The 21934-nt window shown below is 38.8% G+C and overlaps 1 protein-coding gene and 1 long non-coding RNA gene across 17 annotated transcripts in view; one reads left to right on the top strand and one right to left on the bottom strand.

Annotated features, from left to right (window-relative positions):
* The window catches only part of kcnh8 (potassium voltage-gated channel, subfamily H (eag-related), member 8), a 340322-nt gene that overhangs the window by 75417 nt on the left and 242971 nt on the right, over positions 1–21934 (bottom strand). For all 16 annotated transcript variants that reach the window (XM_069913171.1, XM_069913166.1, XM_069913145.1 and 13 more), the window contains one exon: positions 3084–3298. In XM_069913171.1, coding sequence (XP_069769272.1) covers positions 3084–3298 — 215 coding nt within the window. The remainder of the gene's footprint in view (positions 1–3083; positions 3299–21934) is intronic.
* LOC138751141 (uncharacterized) overlaps positions 15388–21934 on the top strand; it is a 68287-nt gene continuing 61740 nt past the window's right edge. The window contains exon 1 of the long non-coding RNA XR_011349734.1: positions 15388–15558. This is a non-coding gene — a long non-coding RNA (uncharacterized lncRNA). The remainder of the gene's footprint in view (positions 15559–21934) is intronic.

Raw genomic sequence — 21934 nt, 5'->3', positions numbered from 1 at the left:
ACCTGTTTTGTCAAATATCATATAAAGCTGATTTGTCAAATATAATTGACCTTGCATAAAATTATTTTGACTAGGTATCACAAGATAAAGGAATAGAAGTAGGCCACTAGGCCCTTCGAGTCTATTCCATGATTCTACACTAAGCTGAACTATGCTCACATCTAGTTCCAATTTCCAGCCTTTTCCCCATATCCCTTGATACCCTTGCTAATGAGGTGCCTATCCATTTCCTGTTTAAATACTCAGTGATCTGGCCTCCACTGCTTTGTGTGGCAGTGAGTTTCACAGATCCATAACCCTCTGACTATAGATTCTCTGTTCTAATTGAACAACTTCTATTTTTAAGACTATGATCCCCTTGTCCTCAATTCATTCATCAAGGGAAACACCTTATCCACATTCACTCTGTTAAAACCTTTCAATATTCAAAATGTCTCAAGGAGATCTTCTCATTCTCCTATACTCCAATGAATACAACCCAATAGCTGTCAATCACTCCCAATAATGCCAGCCCCTGCATTCTAAGAATCATCCTGGTAAATCTCCTCTGCACCCTCTCAAAAAGAGCACATCTTTTTTTAAGATAGGGGGCCCAAAGCTGTACACAGTACTCCAAATGGGATCTCACCAGTGCCCCATAGAGTCTCATTAACACCTCTCTACTCATACACTGTTCCTCTTGAAATGAATGCTGGCATAACATTTGCCTTCTTCACTCCCAATCCCACCTGGCATTAACTTTTAGATTACTCTGCGCAAGGACGCCCAGGTCTCTTTGGACCTCCGAGGATTGAATTTTCTCCCCACCTAGATAGTACTCTGCCAGTTTATTTCCGCTGCCAAAATGTAGAACCGAACACTTCTCAACATTATACTTCATCTGCCATATTTTTGCCCAGTCTCCCAATCTGCTTATATTCTTCTGCAATTTTATGGTATCTTCAATAGTTCCTGCTGCGTCACCTATCTTGGTGTCATCCGCAAATTTGGCCACAAAACCATTCATTCTACAATCCAAATCATTAATATAAATTGTAAACAGCAGCGGTCCCAAAACCGACCCTTGTGGAACACCACTTGTTACAGGCAGCTATAGTTCTTTCCAGTTTGATAATTAACTCCAGCATTTTGCCAATGACTGATGTTAAACTAACTAGTCTATAGTTCCCTGCACTCTGTCTTCCTCCCTTTTTGAACATGGGTGTCTCATTTGGTTTACTTTCAATCTTCTGGTACCATTCTGGAATTTAGGGAATTTTGAAAAAATTCAATCAATGAATGCGTCCACTTTCTCTGCAGCCACCTCTTTTAAAACTTGCATACTTGATGATTTGCTCATTTTTAGCCCTGTGAATTTCTCTAGCACATCACCCCTTATGATTGGATTTTGCATATGTTTCTCCATGATTTATTTGTGGAATGCTCCACAGTGAAGATTGATGCAAAAATTGATTGAACTTATCTGCCATTTCTTTGTTTCCCATCATTAATTAAGCAGCCTCATTCTCCTAAGATTACCTTAGGAGCCTTCCTACTTGCATATCCTCAGAAATTTTTGTTGTTTTTTTGATATTACACAATGGTATCTCTCAAAATCAATGTCTCCCTTCTGCTGAGCATTTTAGCAATTTTCCTGCTGAATCCTAAACACTTCTCAATCTTCTACCTACCAACATTCCTTGCCCATTTTATGGTAGAAGCAGATTCTGGCCATTCTGGCCATTGAGGCCTGTGCTGCCCAATTACCCTCAGCCAACCCACAACTTTGTCCTTTTGGGAGGATGGGAGGAAACTGGAGAACCCAGGGAAAACCTATGCAGGTCAAGGGGGGAAAACATACAACTCCTTACAGCTAGCACTGGATTCAAACCTGGTTCCCTGGCACTGTGATAGCTTTGTGACCCTGACTTTTCAATTGAATATCTTTGTTACTCACAGCTCATAAAATCCCTCTTTCTAATTGGGATAATTTCCTATTAAAGGTCACAGAAGAGCTGTTAGAATATCTGCCACAGTTCATCCTCTGACCAGCCTCAGCTTACTTTCTTCAGTCCATCTGAGGCAATTCTACCTTTGCATCATTAACATGGGCTCATCTAGAAGAGGCCAATCCCAGTTTTGAAACTTTATATTACTGGCTCTTCAGTTCATTATAAGACTTCAACCATCACAGAATCTTAATTGGCCGTCAGTCTATTAAGAATGTCATGGTTTAACTTTAGATGGCAAATGACATTGACCATGATTTAATTTTGTCACAACAATGATTTATAGCAGTAAAGCAGCAATAATAAGACCATAAGATATAAGCAATGAATTAAGCTATTCAGCCCATTGAGTCTGAAGTGGAGGTTGACACAACAGGAATATTTCAAAGGCACATGGAAGTAAGAAAAATCGAGGATTATGGGTTGTGAGGGAGAGAAGGGTTAGATTGTTGTGGAGTAGGTTTATATGGGTTGGCATAACCTTGTGGGTTGAAGGGCCATGGTATTTGGTACTGTTCTATGTTCTAAATGTCAACTAATTTGTCTTGGCATGTGAAATTCCATGAAGAAGGGCTTTCTGGTTACATATTAATGGAAATCATTTTTTCCATCCATTGTGCCATCTACCACTTTATAATTCAGATTAAATTTATATCTCTGTCTTACAAATATTGAATTCATTTATCAGTACACCTGCCCCTAATAATACAAAAAAATCTTTTGGCTTTATGGAGCACTTACATGGTGGAAATACCACAGGCGTACAGTTTAAGCCATTCCCTCTATGTGAATAGTAGGTGACATTTTAATATGGAGGAAGAAATGTTGAATTTGTGATAGCATACTTAAAAAGTGTTCAGTGTTCCAAAATATTAGTAATTTAAATGAGAGAGTGTGTGATTATTTATTGGCCTGTGCATAATACAATATACAGATGAACTGAAATTCTAACGCTACAGCCACATGTTGTATGTAAGGTACACTAACAAAAATAGTACAATCATAAAAATATGCTATGAGACAGAAAAAGAGATAATACATATATTCTTTTGATATTGCTGTGATAAATAGAGTAACCATCATTACCATACTTACATCACCTTCATGACCCTCTCGGAGGTTATAAGTCAGATTGTGATAAATGTCTTCCTTGAATTTTTGGGAGTATTCTGGGTACAGCTGCAGTACCTCAAAGAGACCTTTCAGATTAATACATTGCAGGTCACAGTAGGTCAGAGCTTTCACATCTGCGCTGGTTTTGATCACTTGATCTTTATCTGCAAGATTTGCACCAATCAGATCACCTTTACCTGTAATATGAGAATTAAAACCGATCAGCACTGCATGTCACAGAGTACAAGGATCTCAGGTTCAATACATTTCCATAATTTTGGAAATACGTGTTTGGTGTTGACAGGTCTCAGAGAAATTAGTTTGCAACAGGGATTGCACTCAAAAAATGGCATTGAAATGATGGACTGGATTTTATCTTAGGATTTAATTACATCTCCTGGGCATTATGTAGGCAAGCACTGAGGATTCCTGTTTAGTGAAATGATAGTGGTTCATGATGTATATGTTATCTTTAAATAAGGAAGACGATCATCTCGTAGGATAAAGTCTCCAGTGAACCATGATGCTGAGTATTTTTAGAAGCTTGGTGAAGATTTTTAAAACTTGCAGGTGAGGAATTATCCTAAAGGGCTTCTGTAAAGTATTTTTGTGTCGGGGATAGGTTTGGAACTGGCAAGAGTGAATTAAATAAGCTTCCAATCCTTTAGGATGCAAGCAATATCCACATAAGGGGCACCCTGCTTTGACGATAAGGCCACTGAGTAGCTGCTGCACGGAATGAGGCAAAGAGGGGAATGTTGTGCTTTATTGGTAAGGCAATTATGCCATGGTATGGCCCAAGATGGGTGAGATCATCAGTCGTATCAGTAGTGTGCCAAGTACTTTGTTAGGAGTTTGAAACAAGTCTGAAATTTTACTGGTGCCTTTTTCCCCAGAGTATGTGTTTTCTATTAGTGGTCGTTGTTTACTGGTATATATTTCAAAGACAACATTGAGCTTCATGCTGCACACAGGAACGCTTATTTGCCCTTGACCCATGCATAAGCCAATACTGCATGTAATTGATGTAATTGTATTGGCTTATGCAGTAAGCCAATACAAGAATGGAATGCATGAAAAAGGTGTGACTTAATCAAGAACTGAGTGAGTGTAAATGATTAGGTCCTATAGCCATCCTGCAGGTAAAGATGAAAGATGATTTTTTTTCACATTGGGAAATGATTTCAATTGCAATCCATAAGGGTACACAAAGGATAAATATTGTCCTTATTTTTTAAGCCACTTAGATTTGGGTGCAGAGAGAAGCATTATAATGTTTAATGTTTGGGATGGCAGAAGACAAGGATGAATACTATTTGTATAATGACACACCAGATGGTGAAATGGGGAGAAATGTAGATCCAGTGAAGACATAGAGTAATGTGCCATATGATCTTGAAAAGTAGATGATTGGCAAGATCCTGACTTTCATGAACAAAAATTGACACATATTTCCACCGGTAATGTGAATCTCATGGCCATACATTCTCATCAGTGGAGCTTTTGAACATAGGAAGTGCGTTTATCCTTCTACACCAAAGCAACAAGTGAAGTGGTACACCAGGTGAGAGTTATTGAAGCAAAAACATGAAGTGCTTCGTGAATTAACTGAATTAACTGATACCTCCAGGTCTAGCAGCTCTGTGACTAATCTTACCAAGCTTAGATTCTTTGCTGAATACAGATTAGCTAAGATTTATTGTCATGTAATAAAACCAAAATATAATATTACATGAAATAGTCTTTAATCTGCCATAAGGCAGACAAAGATTCACCATTAGCATTAACATTGCCTGTCACCCTTTACAAAAGAAGTCAACCAGAGTCACCGAGTGTCCATGGTTTCACCTCCAGTGCTCCTTCAGCCTTTTCAGATGTGCTAGTCTCTAGTTCAGTTTGCATTGGCAACCTGAGCCTGGATACAAACTTATGACATTATGAGGAAGGAACCTTGGTCCCTTCAGGAGCCCCCCATGCCGTCAGCATCCTCTTGAATCCAGGTTTCGATTTCTGGTTCTCATGAGTCAGCCCGCAGCCTGGTGTGAATCTTTTGATCTCAAATTGCCAACAGCCTGTGGCCTTGGCTAGTTCCTCACCCGCAAGTAGCCAACAGCTCGCCACCTGTGTCCTTCAGCTGCAGGGCCCCTCACTGGTCCACCACTGTCCCTGGGGTCATCTCCTTTGCCCTGCTCCATTCTGCTGCTCCCCTGGAGTCTGCAACTCCTAGAGGCCACTGACAAATACAGGCACCACCATCTTGGGCCCAGACCCCACTGTCGCAAGATTTTAAATAAAACACCATTAGCTTCTTAAACAGGCAGTTTAAAGCCTATTTGGAACCATTAGCAATCGAACTGGGTGGTAGGACCCTCCATGGGAGAGCTGTGTCTGTGCTCCCTGCTAGCCCTCGGTTTGCACCCGCAGTGTATTACTGCAGCTCTAGCAGCACCGCTATTTTGCTTTTCAGACTGTTGCAGAATAAACCCGTAGATGCACAATGACAAACCTTTGTGGATAGTTTGAGTGAAGAGTTAACTTGTACAAGGAGGGAGGTTGTGCTTGCGCTCATTTGTGTTGACACCAGAGGGGCAGGCAATGCTTGCAGAGCATTAGAAACGGCATGTGTATGGGGTTACGGAAAGTGTAGCAGCATAGATAGAAAATTATTTGAACGTAAAACTGAAAAGTAGAAGTGAACAGTTGTGAAAATCAGAAAATCAAAACTGAAAACAGAAAATGTTGGAAATATTCAGCAGGTCAGGCTGCATCTGTAGGAAAGGGAATAGAGTAAACATTTTCAGTTGAAGATCCTTCATCAGACTCTATTCATTCCCTCTGTGACCTGCTAAATATTTCCAGCAGTTTTTGGTCTAATTGCAGAATTGAACAATTTGCCAGATTGGAAAGAAGGATCCAGCAGACCTTTTCGGGGGACACTGCTCAGGTCGTTGCTTCTCTTTGGATATGTTAGTGACTTGGACTTGGGTGCACAGGGTAAAAACTTCTAAACCCACAGCTGACACAAATATAGACAGATTTCTATCAATTCTACTTGTAGCCTTTCATATTTATGGTCATATCTTGTGCTGTAATATTTCAATCAGACAGGTTTTGTAAAAACCTGAAAATGTAGCTACCAATAACATTAGTGGGAAGATGTAATTGTATGAAGATGAATATATTCCCAAGATTACAATATCTTTTTCAAGCATTACCTATTTTAATACCCCAAAAATTCTTTCAAGAACTGAATAAATATGTAAGAAAGTTTCTCTGGAAAGGTAAAATGTCAAGAGTTTCTATAGAGTAGTTAACATGGAAATATGAATCGGGAGGCTAACAGCTTCTTAATTTTAAAAATTATTACTGAGTGGCTCGACTGAGATTTCTTGCTTCTTTCTTTGAAATAGAAGAAAAACCAGCATGGGTTAAAATAGAATTGAATAAAATAGGGGAAAGAAAAGCAGAAGAATTTATATATAAATGGGATTCAAAATTGATGGTTGGTGGTAAAGAAACAGCATTGCTTAAGCATTTGATTAATATTTGGAATAAAATAAATGAGAAATTGGTGTAAGGATATATATCACACAAAATGCCTTTGATTCAATTTTTGGTCATTTCATCTTGTAAGGGGATTATAAATGTTGAAGATTGTTGTGTAAGGGGCCATTTAATGTCATATGAGCAAATGAGAAATAAATATGGAATAACTCAAAACACTAGTTATTTCCAACTAAGAGCATAATTGAGGGATAAGTTAGGACCAACCATGTTGTAGACCAATTGTACTGAAATATAACTTCCTATTAGGAGGGGAATTGTTAAGAAATTTACATCTATGATATACACTTTATTACAAGTAGGAACTCCTAAGTGTGGAGTTCATAAATCCAGACAGAGGTGGGAATTAGATTTGAACATTGTAATTGATGAACAAAGATGGGCAGGTCTACGTAAGGATTGTATGACTAACACTTAATATAAGGTATAGATTAGTTCAGTAGAATTTTTTTACATCAGTTATATCTTACACCACAGAAATTAAACAGATTAAAATCAGGTTTTTCAGATCAATGTTTTGGATGTGGTGAAGCTGTAGGAACTTTTTTTGCATTCAACTTGGTGATGTCCTAAGATAAGATATTTCTGGGTGGATTTAGCAAATTTTTGGAACAGGTAACAGGCGTCATATTTCCAGAAAATCCAGATGTATTTTTATTGGGAAATATTGAAAGAACATGACCTAAATTAAAATGATCAAAATATCAATGGGAATATGTTAAAGTAGCATGAGCGGTGGCAAGGAAATATATTGCAGTTACTTAGATATCAGATACATGTTTGGGAATGGCAAGGTGGAATGCATAAATTCAAAGTTGTATTCCCTTGGAAAAAAATACATATAGTTTGAGGAGTAAAAATTTCTATGTTTTTGCCAACTTGGTGTACTTATACCCAAATATTAGGTTTAAATTTGTAAAATTGTCCTTCCTATGCCTCTGAGGTATGTTTTTTAAAGTCTGCCATATTGACCACCGCCAGTGGGCTGATATCGCCTCAAACCGTGCATCTTGGCGCCTCACAGTTTGGCGGGCAGCAACCTCCTTTGAAGAAGACCGCAGAGCCGGGGGCGTGTCAAGATGGAGTAGGGAGCGGACGTGCCTTCCCGGTCTCCCCCAGGCAGTTATATAAATACCCGTTTTAAGAATATTTCTTTTCTGTTAAAAGTCTTTGTTTTGTTTATCAATTGTTTTTAGTTTAAAATGGCAACAAAGATTAAGGAAAATAGAGTTCAAATACAGAACAAAACTACACTCTCCGACTTTGGAAGAAACTCGGCCTACTTGCCCAGACAGAACCACGGAGTCAAGGCTGGAATCTTCTTAAGAACGGAGCTCATTAATTGGACTGTCGGATAAGCTGGCCTTGGACACCCCTCTGAAAGATGGTGATGAATATTGATTTGAAATGTTTTATGAAGATAAATTGCAGTAATTGGCATTGGTTGCCCGTGAGTTTTAAAAATCCAGATAACATTAAAGTTTATTAGAGATTTTTTTTGGATGGAATATCGGAAGGATGAACTTATTATCTATAAATACAGAACAAAATTACATTCTTTGACTTTGGAAGAAATTTGACCTATTTGCCCAGACAGAGCCGGAGTTGGTGCTGGAATTTTCTCAAGAACAGAACTTATTAAAGTTGATTTTGGACTCCTTTTTGAAAGATGGCGACGAATGTTGATTTGAAATATTTGAAATATTTTCTGAAGATAAACATATATATGGAACTCCTTGACCTGCAATAAGGTTTAAAAGTGATTTTTTTTTGGATGGAATATTGGAAGAGTGAATTTATTATCTGTGAGTATGCATACATTGCAAACAGATTTTAATAGTTTTGAAAAGGTTTTTTTTAAACTAAACAACAAGATCAGTTTAATATTGAGAAAATTGGAAAAAACAGAAACTTTATTAAATTTGGAAACTCAGTAGAAAGAAACTATGAACAAGATTGATGATTTATAAAATTAAAGTCGAAGGAGCAATGTCCAAGAAGAGTTAAAAATTTTGAATAAGTTTTTCTTGAAAATAAACAATAATTTCAACTTAACATTGAGAAGATTGACAAAGTGGAAAATTTGATATTAAATTGGGAAACATAGAAGAAAGAACTTATGAATAACATTGATGCTTTAGAAGATCAAGACCGAAGGAATTATGTTCAAGAAAATTTTAAAAGATTTGAAAAAACTTTTTTTGAAAGTAAGCTACAAATTCAACTTGAGACTGAGAAGAATGGAAGATTCGGTGTTGAACTGGGATGTTCAGAAGTGTTTTAATTCAGTGGATGAAATTCAGGAAGACTTGAAAAAAATTAAAAAAAAAAGCTTTTATTGATTGTAAACAATGTTTAACTCAGTGTTGGGAGGGTGGAAAGGGTGCAAAATTTAATATCAAGTTTGGATTTTCAAAAAAAAGAGTTTTTGAATAAGATTGGTTAAATTGATGGACCGGGGTTTTATGGATATAAGAAATGATGATTTTTCGGTTTATACGTGTATTTTGTCTGCCTGGGGGGGGGAGGGAGTGGTACTTCTGCTCCCGAAAGTCATATGCCACTTGTGGTTTATACCACACCCATTTGGGTTTTTGGGAATTAACCACCACAAGGTGGTTTCCTAAGGGGTTAGGGGAGGTGGGGGGGGGGTGAAAATTTGAAAATTATTTAGTATCTATTATGTAATATTATACTAAGTCAATTTGAAATGAATGTATGGAGATACTATAAATAAATTTCAAAAAAAAAAGACCGCAGAGCCCACCTCACTGACAAAAGACAAAGGAGGAAATACCCAACACCCAACCCCAACCAACCAATTTTCCCCTGCAACCATGTCTGCCTGTCCCGCATCGGACTTGTCAGCCACAATCGAGCCTGCAGCTGACGTGGACATTTACCCCCTCCATAAATCTTCGTCCGCGAAGCCAAGCCAAAGATATGTTTTATATATATATATATATATATATATATATATATGTATGTATGTATATATATGTAGATCTATATACACACACTCACATATATATATATATATACATACATGTATATATATATACATATATATATACACAAACATGTACATATATGTATATATACATATATATACACATACATGTATATATATACATACATGTATATATATACATGTATGTGTATATATATGTATATATACATATATGTATATATACATATATATATACACACACACACACACACACACATATATATATATACACACATGTGTATATATATATATTTATATATATATATATATATGTAAAACATCCCTATGTGCAATTCTGAAAATTCTCTTTTTCTTTCTCTTTTATTTTATAACTATATTAAACTTTTTATATTGGAAATTTTGGGCATTTTGAGGTGGTGGGTAAATGCCATCATGTATGTGATTTTTAATTTGTTTTGTTTTTGGAACATTTTTACTTTATTAAATCTTGATTACTACATGTATGGAAACATTTTAAATAAAATATTTAAAAAAAATAGGTAAAATTGGGATGGCTGGGTTAGTGTAGCGGTTAGAGCAACACTATTACAGCACCAGCGATTGGGACCAGGGTACAAATTCCATGCTGTCTATAAGGAGTTTGTACATTCTCTCCTTGTTTTGTGTTTCATCTGGGTGTTGTAAGTTACTTTGGGTGAAATTGGGCAGCATGGGTTTAAATGGCCAAAAATGGCTTCTACCATGCTGAAAATAAAAAAAAGAGATGATGCTGCCCTTGCAGTATTTTTAACAGTAGGTTTTTCCTATAACAATATTATTTTGCGTGACCTATTGTACTCAAGAATAAGTGACTTGACTGGATAGTACAAAAAACATTTATCAGTTATAATTTCCTCAAAGTATTTGGTATAGAAACCTACAGATTTGAAATGAAAAGCAATAAATCATCTGCATTAACAGATACTTTATGTTCAATTCCAGTTCTAATTAATCCTTTAAATTCTCTCGATTCTCGAAGGGTTACTGCTAATGGTTCTAGTATTATATCAAACAGTAAATGGATATCCTTGTCATGTTCCCTTAAATAGCCGAACCCAGTGGTTCTCAACCTTTTTCTTTCCATTCACATATCACTTTAAGTATTCCCTATGCCATAGGTGCTCTGTGATTAGTAAGGGATTGCTTAAAGTGGTATGTGGGTGGAAAGAAAAAGTTTGAAAGCCACAGTTTTAATCATACCTAATTGACTCGTTATGTGAACAGTTTCATAACTCCAAAGGAAATCGGTCAATGACAATTTTTCTTAAGCAAAATATTTCAGAAACAATTGAGTCTAGAGCAGAGATTCTCAACCTTCTCTTCCCACCTTAAGCATTCCCGGACATTGGCGACTTCAGGGGTTTTTACGAGACTCTAAAGGCTGTGTACAGCCCCTCACCCCAGGTCCAAAGCCCGATGCGCAGCTCAGACGGCAAAGTCCTCCTCAGCGACAAGATCTCCATCCTCAACCGATGGTCAGAACACTTCCAATCTCTTTTCAGTGCCAACCGTTCAGTCCAAGAATCCGCCCTGCTCCAGCTCCCTCAACAGCCCCTAAGGCTAGAGCTGGATGAGGTCCTCACCCAGGATGAGACATATAAGGCAATTGAACAACTGAAAAGTGGCAAAGCAACAGGTAGGGATGGAATCCCCCCAGAGGTCTGGAAGGCTGGCGGCAAAACTCTGCATGCCAAACTGCATGAGTTTTTCAAGCTCTGCTGGGACCAAGGAAAGCTGCCTCAGGACCTTCGTGATGCCATTATCATCACCCTGTACAAAAACAAAGGTGAGAAATCAGACTGCTTAAACTACAGGGGAAATCACGCTGCTCTCCATTGCAGGCAAAATCTTTGCTAGGATTCTCCTAAATAGAATAATACCTAGTGTCGCCGAGAATGTTCTCCCAGAATCACAGTGCGGCTTTCGCGCAAACAGAGGAACTACTGACATGGTCTTTGCCCACAGACAGCTCCAAGAAAAGTGCAGAGAACAAAACAAAGGACGCTACATCACCTTTGTTGAACTCATCAAAGCCTTCGACACCATGAGCAGGAAAGGGCTTTGGCAAATACTAGAGCACCTCGGATGCCCCCCAAAGTTCCTCAACATGGTTATCCAACTGCACGAAAACCAACAAGGTCGGGTCAGATACAGCAATGAGCTCTCTGAACCCTTCTCCATTAACAATGGCATGAAGCAAGGCTGCGTTCTCGCACCAACCTTCTTTTCAATCTTCTTCAGCATGATGCTGAAACAAGCCATGAAAAACCTCAACAATGAAGACGCTGTTTACATCCGGTACCGCACGGATGGCAGTCTTTTCATCTGAGGCGCCTGCAAGCTCACACCAAGACACAAGAGCAACTTGTCCGTGAACTACTCTTTGCAGATGATGCCACTTTAGTTGCCCATTCAGAGCCAGCTCTTCAGCACTTGACGTCCTGTTTTGCGGAAACTGCCAAAATGTTTGGCCTGGAAGTCAGCGTGAAGAAAACTGAGGTCCTCCATCAGCCAGCTCTCCACCATGACTACCAGCCCCCCCACATCTCCATCGGGCACACAAAACTCAAAACAGTCAACCAGTTTACCTATCTCGGCTGCACCATTTCATCGGATGCAAGGATCGACAACGAGATAGACAACAGACTCGCCAAGGCAAATAGCGCCTTTGGAAGACTACACAAAAGAGTCTGGAAAAACAACCAACTGAAAAACCTCACAAAGATTAGCGTATACAGAGCCGTTGTCATACCCACACTCCTATTCGGCTCCGAATCATGGGTCCTCTACCAGCATCACCTACGGCTCCTAGAAAGCTTCCACCAGCGTTGTCTCCGCTCCATCCTCAACATTCATTGGAGCGACTTCATCCCTAACATCGAAGTACTCGAGATGGCAGAGACTGACAGCATCGAATCCACGCTGCTGAAGATCCAACTTCGCTGGGTAGGTTACGTGTCCAGAATGGAGGACAATCGCATCCCAAGATAGTGTTATATGGCGAGCTCTCCACTGGCCACCGAGACAGAGGTGCACCAAAGCAGAGGTACAAGGACTGCCTAAAGAAATCTCTTGGTGCCTGCCACATTGACCACCACCAGTGGGTTGATATTGCCTCAAACCGTGCATCTTGGCGCCTCAAAGTTCGGCGGGCAGCAACCTCCTTTGAAGAAGACCGCAGAGCCCACCTCACTGACAAAAGACAAAGGAGGAAAAACCCAACACCCAACCCCAACCCACCAATTTTCTATTGCAACCGCTGCAACCGTGCCTGCCTGTCCCGCATTGGACTTGTCAGCCACAAACGAACCTGCAGCTGACATGGACATTACCCCTCCATAAATCTTCATCCACGAAGCCAAGCCAAAGAAGAAAAGGAAGATGTGAGTGGAAAGAGAAAAGTTGAGAACCACTGGCCTAAACATTTTTGACTTTTGTAAATTAGAATGGATCGAAGCCATAGGGTGTAAATATAATATTTCAATCCAATTAATGAAATCTGGACCAAAATTAAATTTCTTTAATATAGCAAATGAATATTTCCATTCAACCCAGTCAAACAATTTTCAGTGTCCAGTGAAAGAACACATTCGGTCAGATAGGTAGAGGGCAAATATATTGTATTCAATGCTCCATATATGTTACAATAAAAATAATGGTTTTTAATGAAACCTGTTTGGTCAGAGTTAAAAAATTTTGGTAGAATATTTTTAAATCTATACATTAAAACACTTTAGATAAAATCTTCACATTAACAGTAAGTAATGAAATTGGTCCATAAGAAGCACATTCTGTTGCTTCTGTCCCTTTTTTCAAAATAAGAGAAATACTAGCCTCATAAAAAGATGAACTTCGCTCAGTTGGGACAATTTTCGGGATATAAAATAAATTTACATAAAAGTGAACTTTTACCCTAGAATGATCTATTTGTATGTATTCTAAATTTCCATTCAAAATAGTTAATGATCAATTTCAATATTTAGGTATCACTATTACAAAAAAAATCATACAAAATGAATGAAAGACCATTTTGTAGTATTACTTAATCAGATTAAAATAATATCAGCTTCTATATCATATTAAATAGGACATATAAGAACATTGGATGTATTAATTTGATTAAAATAAATATTCTATCTCAATTTTTGTATCTTTTTTAAACTTTTCAATTTTTATTCCTAAATCCTTTTTTAATTCATTGGATTCAGTTATTTCTTCATACATATGGCAGGGAAAAAAATAACGTATAAGTAAAGCCCATCTTCAGTAAACTATTAGAAATGGGTTAATGTCATTTTCAAATTTTTGATTTCATTACTAGGCAATTAATATACACAGTTTACTTTAAAATTTGATAAACTGGCAGGTCACCCTTCTTGGGCAGAAATGGAACTGAACTTTTCAAAGAAATTGTCTATGTTGGCAATTTTAGGTAAGTTCCTCAAAGGAAAGAATGGGAAATATACACACTCTTACCAACAGATTTTCACTAAAATATGAATGAATAAGTGAACTGAGATCAGAAAGAAGGCATGGCAGCGGAGCAATTAAGTTCCTGGATTAGCTACTAAAGTTCCGAAGCAATGATCCAGGGACATGCAATGCATTAGCTCCAACTATTACTACTGGTGAAATGAAATTCAAGTAGTTAATTTTACATTAAGGTTAAAAGAGCCATGAAATAACATTTATTATTAAAACCCATCTGGTTCACTCATGCCCACCAGGTAAAGATGTATGCCATTTTAATTTGGTCTGGTTCATATGTAACTCCAGGATTGAAATGTGTTTGATGATTAATTGTCACATCAGTTCAGGGATGGACAAAAAATAATGGGAATGCCGATGACACCCACATCCTGTCCACAAATAAAACTGGAACAGCAATTTCAAAATTCACAGGTGATATTTAACATATGGCTGCAGTTATACATTGGATTGGATGATTAATATGTCTCACATAGCTTGAAAACTTCATGTACAGTATAATTATTCAGAAGAATAATGAGATTGCAAGCTGTGGGAACATTATTAACCAAATGAGCTCGTCACAGAATGCAAGGTGTTGATGCACAAATTACCACATTATGTAATAATCATAGTTATGTAAGTGAATAAAAAGAAAAGAATAAACTAGAAGAGCACTAGGATAAATTCTGGAAAAAAGTCTTGAAGGCAAAGAAAATGTCCTCAGCTTCTATATCATATTAAATAGGACATATAAGAACATGGATATTGAGGAATATGGATCATATTACAGTAGGAAATATTTAGTTAATTTGGCATCCTGTTCAGCGCAGACATGTAGGCTGAAGGGCTGGTTCCTGTGCTCTGCTGTTCTTTGTTCCATGTTCTTATATGATTATTACATAATATCTCCCCATCCTTCCCCCCACACTCAGCAACATCCTCTTTCCTCTGCCCACTTGCTCATCACTGTGCAACCACCTTCATTTTCCCGTACACATACTCACTGCTGGTGAATTGCTGGCAACCCAAGGCAGACAACACAATGAAATATGCAGCTTAAAATACTACATCCCTCCTTCCAAAACAAATGAGGGTATGGTGGCTATAATGACTCTTCGTCATAGCAGGGTCATAACTATTCACTGCCACAGAGTATCCATCTCCTGGAGTGAAACAAACTGTTCAAATTTAGCTCAGGGCATTTTTCTGCCTTTTTAACAAATATGTTGCCTAAATACAAGGTCAAATCTTTCTGGCATCTTCTGTAGCTGCAGAGGGGCATCTTTGTTTGGAAATAACCGATCCTGCAAAGGCCAGATATTATATGTAGATCAGCTTCGGCTACAGTCCTGAGAGCTGAAGCTATGTCTTCTAAGTCTCTGTCTCAGTTTAGATGGTGTTGGAACTAATGAGGTAAGAAGTTTATGACATGGATGTAAACATGTTTTTTTTCCTGACCTGTTGACTCCCTCCAGCTTCTCTTTGTTAGATCAAGGCTGCAGTTTGTGGACACCAAAGTCACAATACCTTCAACTTTCAGACCAAGATTGGGGAATGGGTCAGAACAGATGGAATTGTTAAAGTCACAATGAGAACTGAAAGGCTTTTTAAATCAACACTTTCCTGCAACTCTGTATTTACAGTAATGGATCACTATATTGTGTGTCCACATTCTTTGATGTGGGCAACAGTATGTTCTGGTTGTGATTCCCATACAATCATTCACCATTTTGACTAGATGGTAAATGGATGTCATCATTGCTATTTTCACATGCATGTAAACATGCCTATTTTCTAAGTACTATGTAGGTAAAGATCCCTTCTGACTAATGACTGTAGTGATAGAGTACTACCACCAGGAGGAGTCAGAGACAGAGTGCATGGCATCTGGGGAATGTTGCATCTTGTGAGGTTGTTGCATCTTTAGTAGATTCAAGATAGATGCTTCCCAATAGGATTTCATCTGTGCTGGTTACTTAGTTAATAAGTCTAGCTGTTTTAAAAAGAACCCAAGTTTCTTTACTTTAATAAAAGAAACATCGCATGGTACCAGGTGTGGAAGAAACAGCCAAGTTCTGCTGTGCACAGGAGTGAAAGAAGGACAAAAAAACAGTGTGCTTAGTGAGTAACAGCCACTATCAGCAGAGAAAATATGGAGGGTTTAAAAGCTAATGCTGTAAATTAGACTGGACATATCGACCGTGAGTGGAGACTGTTTAAGCAAAGGTTTATGCTTTACCTGCACGTGATTGGAATTGTTAGCCTACTGAATATGTGGAAGATTGCAATGCTACTTACCTCAAGCTCTAGAGGTTTTCAACACATTTGTTTTTGCCGAAGCAGATGACCAGAGCAAATTCAACAAGGTTATCACCCAAAGAAACTGAAGACTTTGAGAAGTACATGTTTCACTTATGCATGCAGGTGCAGGGAGGGAGCCTTGATATTTTTCTAACATGCAATTTTGGATCGCTGCAAGATTCAATGATCCGTGATCAAATTGTTTTTGGGATTATTGGTGAGAAAGTGAGAGAGAGAGAGGTTACTGCGAGAGACAGAGCTTACCTTGGTGGGAACTGTGAAGATATGAAGCAGAGCTCCATAATCATCATCACCATCTCCTGTGTGAGTTTTGCGTAGCAGTGGAGTCACTGCGTTAGTATTGACATGATCCAAAGAAGGTCTGTGCTTGATTTCTTACTTGTATGCCCATAGGTCAAGGTGCAGCGCTGCATTCTGAATGGTGCAAGCCTTAGCATTGTTGAAAGAATTTCAACTGATGTTTGTGATCTGCCCTCTTTGATGTCCTTTATTTTCCCATAGTCCTCCTCAAAGATTGCCACACATCTATCCAACACTATATGTTGTGGAACATTCTTGTTGCTTTTTAAGCTGATGATATTTACCTTGGTCAATTCATAATTTTCAAATTCAAAATTCAAGCCTGTTCCCCTGTGGGATCACCAGGGACAGGAATCAGCCATGTCTTCCATTATTCATTGAAACAACAGAATTCTAGTTTCCTCCTTGTGCCACGTGGTGAATATACCTGTACCCTAGCTTGTAACAAATGCACAAGTGTCCATCTGTGTGCTCACTGACTTTCCTGTCAAATTAGAGTTTCCTGTTTATTTTGGGTGAATTCTTCTGCACTTCAAGAAGTTCTTGCCAGCAAGAACTTTTGCTTTCCCTTAGTGCCAATGATGCCATCTGAGTGATAACAGTGGAAATTCTGTGGAAGGGAACATTTTTTTTCAGATTATAACTAACTTTTGAAAAGTCCAAAATCCAGAGGGCCCAAATTGTTTTTTTTTCCCCTCATTTACAATATCATTTTCTGCAAACAATTGGTCAAAATATTCCAAATAAGAATGAATATCTTTTCATCGGTCAGATTGCATTATTTGCCACCAATTTTCTGCTTGCTGTTTTCTTTTCAACAGTAAGGCTTTAATTGTTGTAAATAACCTTATTATAACAGAGAGAAAGACACACAAGTTGTGCTGCCTGCATCGTTACCTCCTCTCCTGATTCCACTTGGTGGTTATCTTTTAAGAAACCAGCAGCTTACCAACTCATGGCAAAAGAACATAATAAATCACACATCTCAATAAAATAGAATCAAAATTCAATGAAAACTGATTCATATCCCCTCCACAATCATAAACATCCCCAACCTTACCATCCTTCACTACATTAATCATTAATTTGAACGTCAACACACTTCACACCCATCAACTCACCCTTGCACATAACAAACTTTCTAATAGTAAACATTTTTCGCCGCTCTTCAGCTCCCCTTCTCATCAGCACCCTACACTCATAGACGTACATCCACAAACTTCTACACTCATTGACAACTGCAATCATCCACACCCACTTTCATCTACATTCATACTCATTCACACCTGTACTCATTGACCCCTATCCTCAACATCTACCCTCATCAACCTCAACTGTCATTGACCAGCAAACCATCCACACTGAAATCTCCAACCCCCCTCCCATTATTTACCCGAAACATCAAATGCCATTGCTTTGCTTGCTTCTCAGGTGACCTAATTGTAATTGTTAAAAGAAAAAGCAGCATCATCTTGTGCTTATAAACAAACTGCTGGGAGAAACTCTAAGGGAGAACAAGAAATAGCAATATTTTTAATTGAGACTGCATCAGCGTGGGAGAGGGAAGATGGATCAGTAAGTGACAGATGGACCAAGGGATGGGGTTGAAAGATGATGAGCAGATGCAGCAAAATGTGGGAAAGTGAATGGATGGAATTGGGTGATAGAGGCATTAGGTGATAGGTGGAAACATGAGAAAAAAGGAAAGACAAAAGGCAGATAAAAGTAGGTAGAAGAAAGGGATGGTGAAGATGAAGTCAGCTTCTTGATGGTGATCCATGGAGACACTGGATCTAATAAGTAAAGGAGTGCAAAAGTTAAAGAGTAGATTTAGCAGGTCGACAATTCCTTTCCCCCACCCCCACCCCAAACTGATACTGCTCACTCAGCTGGGGAATTCCTCCCGCATCTTTTTTTTTGCTCCAGGTTCCAGCAACTACAGAAGCTTGTCTCACCAACTTGAGCTTAATTCACTCATTACTAATACATTGAGAGAAAAACATTAGGGTGGCACGGTTGGCATTGCGGTTAGCGCAGTTATCGGGACTGGGATTCAAATCCTGTGCTGCCTGTAAGGAGTTTTTACATTCCCCCCCCCCCCCCCCCCCCGTGTCTACGTGGGTTTTCCCCAGGAGCTCCAGTTTGAAACGTACCGGGGTTGTAGTTTAACTGGGTGCAAATTAGGCAACATGGGCTTGTGGGCTGAAATGACATGTTTCTGTGTTGTATGTCTTAAAAAGTAAGTGTGGGTGCTTCAGAATTTTGTTGCTCTTCTGTTGTTATGGTATGAAACTGGGCAAGAAAGGCGATGTAAAATGTTATTGTTAAAAACATGGTAAAAACGTTTTGAAATGCTGGAGGAACTCGCTCGGCCTTGCAACATCCGTAGGAGATAAAGATCTATTGCCGACGTTTTGGGCCTGAGCCCTTCTTCAAGTAATAAGAAAAGATTCTTTACTTACTCATTGAAGAAGGGCTCAGGCTCGAAACGTCGGCAATAGATCTTTAACTCCTACGGACGCTGCAAGGCCGGGCGAGTTCCTCCAGCATTTCAAAATGTTTTTACTACAATCACAGCATCTCCAGACTTTTGTGTTTCATTTGCAAAAACATAAGCCATTTGTTATTAAACAATAATCTAATATTTGAAGTTTTAAAAAAAATTCATTAGCAGGGCACATCAAATCTTGTCACCCCTGACAGCACATCATGAGAATTTACCATTCAGAGCCAGCTCTTCAGCGCTTGACGTCCTGCTTTGCGGAAACTGCCAAAATGTTTGGCCTGGAAGTCAGCCTGAAGAAAACTGAGGTCCTCCATCAGCCAGCTCCCCACCATGACTACCAGCCCCCCCACATCTCCATCGGGCACACAAAACTCAAAACGGTCAACCAGTTTACCTATCTCGGCTGCACCATTTCATCAGATGCAAGGATCGACAATGAGATAGACAACAGACTCGCCAAGGCAAATAGCGCCTTTGGAAGACTACACAAAAGAGTCTGGAAAAACAACCAACTGAAAAACCTCACAAAGATAAGCATATACAGAGCCGTTGTCATACCCACACTCCTGTTCGGCTCCGAATCATGGGTCCTCTACCGGCACCACCTAAGGCTCCTAGAACGCTTCCACCAGCGTTGTCTCCGCTCCATCCTCAACATCCATTGGAGCGCTTACACCCCTAACGTCGAAGTACTCGAGATGGCAGAGGTCGACAGCATCGAGTCCACACTGCTGAAGATCCAGCTGCGCTGGATGGGTCACGTCTCCAGAATGGAGGACCATCGCCTTCCCAAGATCGTGTTATATGGCGAGCTCTCCACTGGCCACCGTGACAGAGGTGCACCAAAGAAAAGGTACAAGGACTGCCTAAAGAAATCTCTTGGTGCCTGCCACATTGACCACCGCCAGTGGGCTGATAACGCCTCAAACCGTGCATCTTGGCGCCTCACAGTTTGGCGGGCAGCAACCTCCTTTGAAGAAGACCGCAGAGCCCACCTCACTGACAAAAGGCAAAGGAGGAAAAACCCAACACCCAACCCCAACCAACCAATTTTCCCTTGCAACCGCTGCAATCGTGTCTGCCTGTCCCGCATCGGACTTGTCAGCCACAAACGAGCCTGCAGCTGACGTGGACTTTTTACCCCCTCCATAAATCTTCGTCCGCGAAGCCAAGCCAAAGAAGAGTTATTTTTTTATTTCATTTCTGCAGGAAATTAAGATGAAAATTTAGCCTGTTATGCTCAGGACAGTCTGCCCTTGTGGGTATACATATTTTTCAGGCAGATATGTTCTTGGAACGAAGTACTCATCAATAAACTTTTTTGATCATTCTCAATCTGTCGGGTGCATCAGTTAGGTCCAGAGCATGTTTTTTTGATAAATGTGACCATCAGAACTGGCTGATGAAAGTTATTATAAAGATGTGCCTGCTTTTTCTGCATTGCTAAGTTAATGGAAACATTTTTGAACCTTGCATGAATTTCATATTGTGATGTTCCAGCCAATGCATACCTGGAGCTATTATTTGTAATGAATATGAAGTAATTTTCTGTTATTTACATTGCAACCATGTTTGCACTAAAACATTGACTGTAAGCATTGCTGAGCTGCCTTTAGATCATAAAAGGTAATAGACCTTTGGTTTGTATAGGTAATTGCCCACTTAGCTATCCATCCAAGCATTCTGCTGGCCTTTTGTAACATAGGGATCTTAAATTTATGTTGCTTATTTAAAATAAAGTGTCCTGTGGAGATGTACAGATAGATGTAAGTGGGATGCACTTCAAGCTAAGAGGATGGTTTTTCCTTTGTCACAAAGGGACTATATAGATAAAGAAACATACCAATGCAAAAGTCTGTCCTGTTGGAAATCTATATATATATTGTTGGACTTAACGATGAGGAGTAATTTCATTGTAATTTTTTTTTGTTGATTTTCAATCTTGTGGCTTGTTAATGGTTTCACACTATGGAGATACTCTACTTTCAGCCATAAAATGCATGTTGCAGTAGTTTTTCATTAGTGTGCCACCAGTTCCTGTGTTTGTCCAAGAAGGAAGAGAGAAAGGCTGTGGCAAGCAAATAGCTTGGTTCTTGCTATATAAAGACATTAACCAGGAAAATATCATAAGTTAACAAAGACCATGTATCTCATGTATTCATGTATCTTCTGTGTAAGACCAATGTCAACTGAAATATCATTTCTGCCATCATCCTATTTGGATAGCATACTAACTTATCAATTTACATGGAATCTTAGCATTTTTTTCATTAGGTTAATTAAAAAAAAACATTTCTATTATACATCAGTTGTATAGATGAATTTGTGTTGGGAGCCTTCTTCTGCCATTGCTAATTTTAGCTTCCATGGTAGGATGAAGTAATTATCCAGCATGTCACGAGCATATATAGTCTCTTCAATGAAGTTAGGTTGTTTGAAAGAAATACCTACGTAAGATATCTGCAATTTCTTGGTTTGTAAATAGATGGGTAATGAAATATTAAAAATGTGAAAATCTGGGGCCTTTGAAGTTGGTTGTAAAGACTGCAGCTGACATATTAAATTATTATAGTGAACCCCCAAGGTTCAGCCACTGAAATAAAAGAAAATTAAAACAGACGGCCTTAATCTTAACATATTACATGAATAAGTCATGCGTGG

The sequence above is a fragment of the Narcine bancroftii genome, chromosome 1 (assembly GCF_036971445.1).
Source record: "Narcine bancroftii isolate sNarBan1 chromosome 1, sNarBan1.hap1, whole genome shotgun sequence".
Taxonomy (NCBI): Eukaryota; Metazoa; Chordata; class Chondrichthyes; order Torpediniformes; family Narcinidae; genus Narcine; species Narcine bancroftii.
The sequence above is the reverse complement of the archived record's forward strand: the minus strand, read 5'-3'. Positions and strand labels throughout refer to the sequence as shown.